A 10,019-nucleotide genomic window follows, 5' to 3' on the forward strand; every position below is an offset into this window, starting at 1 on the left:
CGTGTGGCTTACAAAGTTGGTAAAGGAGTTGGGTATTCAACAAAGTGGAGTTCAGTTACATTGTGATAGTCAGAGTGTCATTTATTTGTCAAAGAACTTAGAGTATCATACAAGAACCAAACACATAGATGTGAGGTTTCATAGGATCAGGGAATTAGTTTCTTCTAGTGAACTATTGCTTGAGAAAGTTCACACTTTTGAGAATGCAGTAGACATGTTGACAAAGCCTGTTACCACAGATAAGTTCAAGCATTGCTTGGACTTGATTAATGTCTCCAGTTGGTAGGTGGGAGACGTCCCAACCTATTGTCCTAGGTGGAGTTCTAGGTTATATTTCTTTGTTTTCTCCTAAGGGACGGATATTCGCCAAGGTGGAGATTGTTGATGTATGTGGCTCATATTGAGTGGAACACGTATATAAAGAATACATGCAGATGCCGGCGTGAAGCCGGAGTGAAGAGAGGAGAGTTTTGCGCTTCAAGCAGAGCGAGAAATGTATAACGTACCGAACGAAACGGAGCGAATTTGACATATAGTGAAAATTCAGTTTCTCATTCTTGTGGATGTAGGCACAACGCCTAACCACATTAAATCTGTGTGTTTATTTTTTAATTCTTTCCTATTTTTCTCTTTCGTATTATTCATCATAATTGTCACATGTAGCATAACAAAAACTTTGTTTTACATCGTATTACCTACTCGACATTTATCATGCTTCACTTGTTCAAAAAATGATTCGACGAACTTTGAGACATTTCTTAAATACGAAAGGCTACGCACTCTACTGGTATTCTCGAAATGTTCATCGATAATAGTCCCTGATATTCTATTCCCACAAATTAAATTCCTTCATGTGTTGGATTTTGCGGGTGCACATGTCAAAAAGTTGCCTAATTCAATTGGAAATTTGAAACACCTACAATACCTCGACCTCTCTCATACAGACATTAAAAGAGTGCTTGAATCCATAGGCAACCTTTATAATCTGCAAACATTAGATATTAGTAAGTGTTGAGGTTTGCTTGAAGTTCCAAAGGACATACGAAAGCTAATTAATTTACGACACCTTACCTTTCCCTCTTTTTTGTTTGACGCCTCTGATAATTGGGGGATTAACATGTGTATGGACACTGTCGGAGTTCGTTGCAGGTAAAGAAAGTGGACATGGGATAGGACAGCTGCTGAGATTGATAAACTTCAATTGGGACTTATTTACTGCTTATTATCACCTCTTAAAAGGTAACAAGTAAGAACATTTGCGCAAGTAACATTTAGCAGACACATACAATATATAATATTTTGCAAAAGATTATATAATCGACAGGCAAGACCTAGGATTTTCATAGAACAAGCAATTTCATTGGTTGTATATGATCCTACCAACCAATCAATCACATTCATTTGATGGTCATGAGTCATGACCATCCAAAAAAAGAAAAGAAGCAATAAAACATATAGCCATAAATTATCTAATTCTTAATAATAAAAAACATTATCAATTCGGTGATATCGTCACTCATACACACGTAAGGTTTATAGGTTGCTTCCTATTGTTGCAGAAGAAAAGATGGCAATGGGCTTTGTTCAAATGCACATCTGCTTACTTAAAGCATAAAAAACAAGAAGAAAATGGGAAATAAGGGAGTCGAGAAGAAATGTGAGGGGCAGGGAGTAGAATAAATATGGTAAAGAAATAGTAGTCACTCTTACATGTCACAGGTTAATAAAGATGGTAACCCATAAGATCCTTATGCACTCAATATGGAATTCTACTAACCAAGTACGAAACATGACCATGTGCAAGAAGTAAGTTGGAGCTTATGGCAATGTAGAACAATGCGTTGAGGGCTTCAAGAAAACTGATGGCTACATAGTTCTCCCAATGCCCTTCATATTTTCAAATTCTGAGAGGACATATTTATCTGCCATTGCTAATTATTTTGGTTCTGCCCATCATTATATTGGAGAATATATTAAAGCAAAAGATGTTGAATACAAGTTCAGGGGAAAAGAACCCTTAGTATAATTTGTGTCTATAAATCTTGGCCTAGGGGGGTCACTAAACAATAGCCTCTAGTGCCTAGGCCAACATCTAGGTGCGAATTAATCTCCAGAAGATCACCTAGGTGCTGAAGAGGTAGGCATTAAAGAACTGGCCTAACGGTTGCATGCAACTTAATATAGTGTATCTTCTAACACACAAATTCTCTATCATACGAAATTCAAATAGCTCCAATAGATAATTTTCATCCAGTTTCTCTCATTCATTTATGGCTTGCAGCTATAGCTATCAAGTTTTCAAACCCTAGGTAAGAGAACATTCCTTTTTCTTTATTTTAAGCAGAATTGTGTACTAACTAAAACAAAAATATCTATTTCTGGTCTGTTTATAGGAGAGGGGTAGTCTGTGCAACACAGAAAGACTCCTTTCACCCCTTCTCTCACCCTTTCCTCTTTTTTTGGTTTTTGTGGGGGAGTTGTTCTTGTACAGTAAAGAAATAGTTCCTCCATACATATCATTTTGTTCCCTTATAAGAGGGGCTATATCTGTGAAACACAAAAACCTCCTTTCAATCAACCATTTCTTTCACTTTTTTGATCGTTTATCTTTTCTGTTTGTTTGATTCAATGGAGTGTAAGACCTAAACTTTAGTTATAAAGAACTTTAGCCCTTCAAAACACAAGATTATGCAAAGATAACGTAACACGGAATTTTATCCAATTTGCATTTCATTCAAACAGTACTACAAACCTGAACTTTATATGACTTAAATAGTTATATACAAGTTATGTTCTTGAAAAGATACGAAGACACAAATACGGAGTTTTCTTCTAAAATCTACTATCTTTTATAGCTAAACATTCCTCAAATTGCTTTAAAATGCTTACTTAAAAGCATTGTTCTCAAAACATGACAAAGAACATAAAGATCAATGATCAAAAGCATAAAAGACAAAAAATAAAAATAAAATAAAATAAAAGAGTTAAATAATTAGACACAGAAGATGAATTGAAGGCATGGGATGTATAATAATAACAATCACTTTCAATGTGTTAGAATGTATTAAAATTATATAGTGATAATGCTTATACCTCTTCCTTCTTCTATTTCCAATTTCTACTTTTCCTATAGTTCATTGTCACACCACTAATGGAAACTCAACCCTGAGAGAGACAAGGATCCACATTTGAGTTACTAATGAATGACTTGAGAATAAATACGAAGAGAAGGATAGTGAAATCCTAACCTTAGCCACCTGGGCAAACTCAAATAAACAGATACACGATGTACTAAATGAATCAAATAAACAAATGGATTCATAAATGTGTAATTTTTAAAAAATAAATATTCCATTAATAATGTACAAGATATCAAGATAGCGAAAATAAACCTCTATACAACATTTCAATGTTGTTAAAGGCATGTGATACTAAAGGTTCTTTGAATCTGAAGAAACAGAGTTCCAAAGCACCCAATGATGAGAAATCAAAGGTATTTGAGAAAAGTTTAGATATTGATGACAAGTCAAAATTGGAGTTAACTATTGGAGGTTTCGCAAAAGAGCAAGAAAAAATTAGTAGTGATTCCGATTGGTTCTCATTGTAGTTAGACCATGTGATTGTGAGTGTGTGCAAGAGAGGGAGAGAGGGCATATTCCACTATAGTGTGTACCTCCCACCCAGCTCACACATCAAGTGCACTTCATCTCTGGTAGCTTGATTTTTAACAAGCTCATCCAAGGAAATAAAAAAATAATAAAGGAAGCCAAGAAAAGGAGATGATATACTTGCTTTACAAACAATTAAATATAAGATTAAAACCTTAGGATTGGCAAGGACACATTGTTGTGAACATAAAGTGGAGTTGTATGTTCAACATTTTTCTTATTAAATATATATGAACAACTATTTCTCCAATATTTATGTAAATAATTATTTAGTACGTACTGTCATCAATTTAATAAAGATTAGTCATCAATGTTAGGGATTCTCTCATTATAATAGTAAAGATTTGGACTCCAATGGTGCGTTTCAACCAGACACTAATAGGCGATCACTAATATTTTCTAAATTATATGACATCAAAGCCATAAAATTAACCAACCAAAAGACCAGAAAATACTTTTTAGAAGGGAAAAAAAAATATCATCCTAGAAACATCAAACGATTAGTTGAGACCTTTGCTCAGGACCTCGACGTCAAATGCTACAAAAAAAATATATATATAAATAATAGTGATCAATGTTAGGGATTCTCTCAGAAGCCTCACAGAAAACTATTAACACCGCAAAACTATAAATGAAGAAAGATCAAGTCACAAACGCTACAAATAAAAAATCCCTCATAATTGAACAAAAAAAAACAAACTCTCAAATCTACCACATCTCAAATCAATTACATAGAATCTGGAGTTTCAGGATTGTACCTACTAATTGAGTAATCTTATTTATCTCAATCTCTAAAACCAACAAACTGTCATACATGGATGAAGGACAAAAGATTAATCCTAAACCATAAATCCATCGAATTCGATGGGAGAAAGAAATCCTAGAAATCATGTTATAAGAATCATACCTCATTCGGCCAAACTCAAAGAACTACAAAATCTCCGATTTGGATTCTCAAAACTTCAAAGAACGTGAAAATATGCCATTGTTTTTCAACATTTAGATATCAAGAAAGAGGGAAATGCCTGTTAGAAGGGGAGATTTCCGCCATTAATATTGAAACCCTAGATGTAGAGGAGATGAGAAAAACTTGAAAGAGAGAGAGAGAGAGAGTATTTTCATGAAATTTCGTTGACACAAAGAGAGTTTTTTTTTCCAGAAATTTCATTAGTTTACGCGATCATAGGTTTTAATTTCTAATTCCCTTTATCATAAAAATGTGTTATACAATCACGCCTATTTTAGTCGCTACAAAAAATATGTGGCTAAAAACTTGTGTATTTATAGTGAGGGTAGTTTTAATTATTAACTAAGCAATAATAATAAATTATCTTCCTCTTATCAAAAACTCTTTTTCTTCTTAGGATGTGTTTGATTGCATGAAAAGTGACTTTCCATAGAATTTAAAATCTATGAAAAAATAATGGTGAAAAATCAAATTTCATTATTTAATTTTACTTGGATAAAATCATAGGAAAAATATTTGAGGAAAATGAAGAAGAAAAAGGAGAGGGGGAGGAGGAGAAAAAAATGAGAGGGGAGGAAGAGGCTTGGGGTGGAGAAGAAGAGGCTAGGGAAATGATAAAAGAGAGGGGGGAAGGACGTGGTGGTGGCGATGGTAGAGGTAAGTAAGGAAGAAGATGATGAGGAAGAAGAGGGGAGAATGTGGTGGTGGTGATGGTGGTGGCGGAGGTGAGGGAAGGAGAAGGAAAAGAAGAAGACGAAGAGAGAGAGAAAAAGAAAAAGAGAAGCTGGTCGGAGATGGTAATAATGGCGACAGTGAGATTAGTGTGATAGTGGCTATAGTAGTGGTGGTGTTGGTAGGGAAGAAGAAGATATGAGTGAAAAAAATATGGGTGGAAAAGTGAAATCCATGTTTTGGTGGACTTTTTGATTGGGGTGAAGACTTTTCATGAAAAAATGCAATGAAACACATGAAAAATGTCATTTTCATGAAAATTGATTTTCCACCATAATTTCCAAGAGCAATCAAACATACCCTTAATCTTTCATTCTTTTCTAATTCTTCATCTTCTTCTTGATCTAAGAATCCCAATATAAACCTTACAATTATATCAATTTTATATACAAGAATCAAAAGCCATCATTAATTTTTGGGACAATGACTGTAAAGACCTAATTTTTGAAAATATATACCAAAAAGTCCCTTTTAAAAAATTATGGACTCTTTTGTGCCCTATTCGTAAAAAATTAATCTAAAAAGGATTTTTGAAGCGAAAATGTCATAATTACTCTTTCAATGATTTTTGAAATTTAAATAAACATGTTTATTTGAGAATATTTGAGCTATTCCTCTATTTTATAATGACATGCCCCTTAACTATAGTCATCTCTTATAGATCAATTAAAAAAAAACTTGTTTATCATGCCCCTTAACTATGGTCATCTCTTATAGATCAATTAAAAAAAAAAACTTGTTTATCTTACCAAAACTTGTAATCTTTAAATCACATAGATGGTGATGATTACACCAATGATGGTGATGGAGACAAGTATGATCGTCAACAAACTGATCTGGTCTATGTATATTAGATTTAATAAAATATATGAATAATTTTAAATAATTAGAACATAATTTTAAAACTCAACTTGAATGTTCATCGAATTGATTACCCTCAAAAATTAGTATGTAAATACTAATGAGTCAAATAAATTTATATTGAATTTAGTTTTTAATAAATAAAATATTTAGTTTTTTTAATAAATAAAATATATTTTTTCACTTTTTACATAAATATTAATAACTAAATTAATTGTTCCAAGTATTTTATTTGACTCCCTACATTTTTAGATCAAACACTTTGTAAAGTTGCTCAAAGAGTATTTTAGGTATTTTTCTTAAAAACATCTTCAAAAGATCCTTAATAGACTAATATTTTATTAAGTGAGACTTAAATGATCCATTTTCTTTACTACGGGACTATTTGGAACATATTCTCAATAAAGAGTCCTTCAAAGTCATTCTCCCTTAATTTTTCGTGCTTTTATTTTTTATGAAATTGGTATTAGAATTGTAATTCAACTATATGTGGAGAGCCCTATATCAATGGATGCTGGATCATGCCGATTGGAATTCCTTAGTTAATGTGGAATTGAGGAAGGTAATACGCGAGTATTAAGTGATCTCCGAGATTGCATGAAATATCTTAGATGAGCTTTTGGCAGTGAAGAGGGCTTATCAATCGCACTATCTTTCCTTGGAAGATGTTGCCTGACATACTTCACACCACTCGAGTAATTAAAGACCTTTGGCTTGATTATATTGTTACCAATTGATGTAATTCTTCCAATGAAGTCATTTATTACGCCTTCTTTGGGGCAGCTTTGCTTTCAAAAAATTCACTTACGCAAAATTATTGTTTTTATAAGAATCAAAATTAGTCATGAGGGTAATATGATTGGCCAGACGGCATACTCAAATGACTCCATGATGTGACAAGTTCGGATACCATAGATCTGAACACCTTGGGATAGGCAATTGCATTTTCCCAAAAAAAATGTATCCTGAGGGAATCATGTATCCCAAGGCGTACAGATCTACGGTTCCAAAACTTGTCCACCTCATGGAGTCATTTGAGGATGCCAACTGGCGAGACATATTATCAGGCTCTCAAAATTATTATTTGGTGATATTATCTAGTAAAGTACTTTTTGAAATCTACCCTTGACCAAAAGTCAGCATTCATTAGCGATGAATATCCAAAATGCCCTCCGTGGACAGGTTACTAAAATGCCATTAGATATTTAAAAAGAAGAAAAGAAGATTAAAATAGATCTCATCAAAGTGTAGAGTTTGTCTTCTTTCATGAAATAAATTCATCCTTTAAAGTTTTGTTCGCCAGTTCAGCTTCTTCACTGAATTAGATAATTCTGTAAGATTTTCTACATATTTCGTCATTAATGGCCTACATTACAATTTGAAATAATCACGTAAAATTGAACCTAAAATTTCTTACTTCGTGCAATGGATGATGGTGAATGCTCTCGGTTGAGTTGTTAAATACATTTCTAGCTCAAAAACATCATTACCTAGAATAAAAAATTAAAATAAATAAAGAGAAAAATTAGGATTTTCCTTTCTTGGGCGAGAGGGCAACATGATTATAAATAATATTTACATGAGGTTATATTAGTACTGCTTTTGCTTTCATGTCTGATTCTATGTTCCCTGTAAAGACTCATGCAAACTGATTTGACTCATTCGAGTTATCTTGTCTCACACTAGTAACACTAGATCTCTAATAAAGAATTAAAAATGTATGAGAAATACAAAAGACAATGAAAATATTCTTCATCTAATTTATCATTCATGAAGAGGGGGTTATCCCTTGAGTTGGCAAATATTATTTGTAACGATCTCTGTTGTAAATATATTCATGTGTGAGTTTGGAATAAAAGGAAGGGTCCCATTAATCTCCAATTTGTGACGAAAAAAAGAAAAAGAAAAAGAAAAGGAGCCTAAACTAGCGAATTTTTCACTGTGAAGTGGTCACCCAGCTAGTGACTTTGCTTGATCGATTGCTCTACCTAAGGCCGTACACTGATTATTTATTTTTTTTCTAGAGTTATCACGTAATGAAAAAAAAAATTTGCTCTCAGAAAACTCAAATTGGGATATCACAGAATCCTGGATCGACCAATCACATGAATCTGCATATATTGATAGCATCCCAAATTTAAAACTACCCTCATTAGTGTGATTAACTTTTCTGTGAGCAAAAAATCCTTGATTGTCTTTTTTGTGTGCCAAAAATATCTCATCTGTCTTACATTATTAATCTTTATTCCTTACTTGTAACTACTGCAAGGATTTGAATATAAGAAAGGTGAAAAAAATTAAAAAATAATAGATCAACCATTTCCTTTACTTGGTATGCGAGGAAGATATGATACTTCAAACTTCCATGCAATACTATTTCTTCATTGTACTTCACTTCACTCCTATATGTATATATAAACTCAAGTACATTTTGCAATGTCAGTATATAACTGGTAACTGCATCCCAGTTTGAGCTGTATTTCATGGCCCAAAGCGATGAAATTAGTTCGGTTCAACGAGAAGAATCCGGAGAAACAAGCAACAAGGATGCTTGGTTGGTCAACTTAATGAAGATTGACAGTAGTGATAAAAGTGGCGATATTAAGCCTCGAATTCAAAGGGTACCACAATTGCTGCGTGAAATCGAAGACCATGAAACATGCTTTGTTCCTAGGGTGGCGTCCATTGGTCCTTACTACCATGGAAAACCTGAGTTTGAGATGATAGAGAAGATCAAGCCTGCATTTGCTCGGCGATTTGCCTCAGATTGTGGCAAGAAGATTGAAGACTTGTACAAGAAGGTTGTTGATGTCGCTGCTGAAGCAAGGAAGTACTATGCTGATGGCTCCACAACTCACTTTGACAAGGAAGAATTCAATCACATAATGTTCCTCGATGGATGCTTTGTTCTGAATTACATTTATTGTGTTGTAAATAATAATTACAATGATGAGATGTTGACATGTCGCCATGTTGAACATTATTTATTGAGAGACTTGTTCTTGCTTGAGAACCAACTCCCATATGTGGTTCTGATGGAATTGATGAGCTTGAGATCCCCTGGAGAGGAGAAAGGAGAAAAGATCCATGATTTTATCAACACGATGATTGATAAGACAGAACACCGTTCCAAAGGACATCCTGGAGATCAACAACCACTTCACCTCCTTCACCTTTTCCGGACCAAATTGCTTGGTGGAAATGGCAAGCCTCACCAATCTCAATTGAACTATGGCATTTGGCAGACATTTGGCACAGTGAAAGAGCTTAAAGCCGTGGGGATTAGATTCAGGCAAAGTCGAACAAGTTTTTTGAATGACATTCATTTCCGATCTTATAAGTTCTATGGAGAGTTGTCACTCCCTCCATTATTTATTACTCGGATCACCAAAGACGTCGTTCTTAACTTTATTGCCTATGAAATGTGCCCTGATGCCCCATTTGATTGTGCAGTTTCCACCTACATCTACTTCCTAAATATGCTAATTGATGGTGCAGATGACGTAAAAGAGCTGCGATCAAAAGGGATACTCTACAACGGCCTTGGCAGTGATGAGGAAGTAGTTGATCTCCTCAAACAGTTGTCTATTGGATTGGTGATTGATCTTAGTATCTATCACCATATTATAATAGGCATTGAATTGTATTATAGAAACAAGGCTAAGGTATCCATCGGTGAAATCATGCACACCCATTTCAGTAGTCCCTGGACTGCTATCGCTTTTCTTGCTGCCATTTTTATCATTGCCCTATCCATTGTTCAGACGTACTTTGCAGTTTTTCCTAGGTGA

The 10,019-nt window shown here is 34.1% G+C and overlaps 1 protein-coding gene across 1 annotated transcript; it reads left to right on the plus strand.

Moving 5' to 3' along the window:
• Window positions 1–8,711: 8,711 nt before the first annotated feature.
• On the plus strand, window positions 8,712–10,019 carry LOC147384150 (UPF0481 protein At3g47200-like). Its single transcript, XM_086426349.1, has one exon. It carries the CDS (start codon window positions 8,712–8,714, stop codon window positions 10,017–10,019), a length of 1,308 nt encoding a protein of 435 aa, XP_086282475.1.

Source organism: Akebia trifoliata, chromosome 15 (genome assembly GCF_017979445.1).
Source record: "Akebia trifoliata isolate Shusen 1 chromosome 15, ASM1797944v1, whole genome shotgun sequence".
Classification (NCBI taxonomy): Eukaryota; Viridiplantae; Streptophyta; class Magnoliopsida; order Ranunculales; family Lardizabalaceae; genus Akebia; species Akebia trifoliata.

What these genes read in the sequence shown, in the direction of transcription:
- LOC147384150 (XM_086426349.1), top strand. Translation starts at nt 8,712, where the DNA reads ATGGCCCAAAGCGATGAAATTAGTTCGGTTCAACGAGAAGAATCCGGA.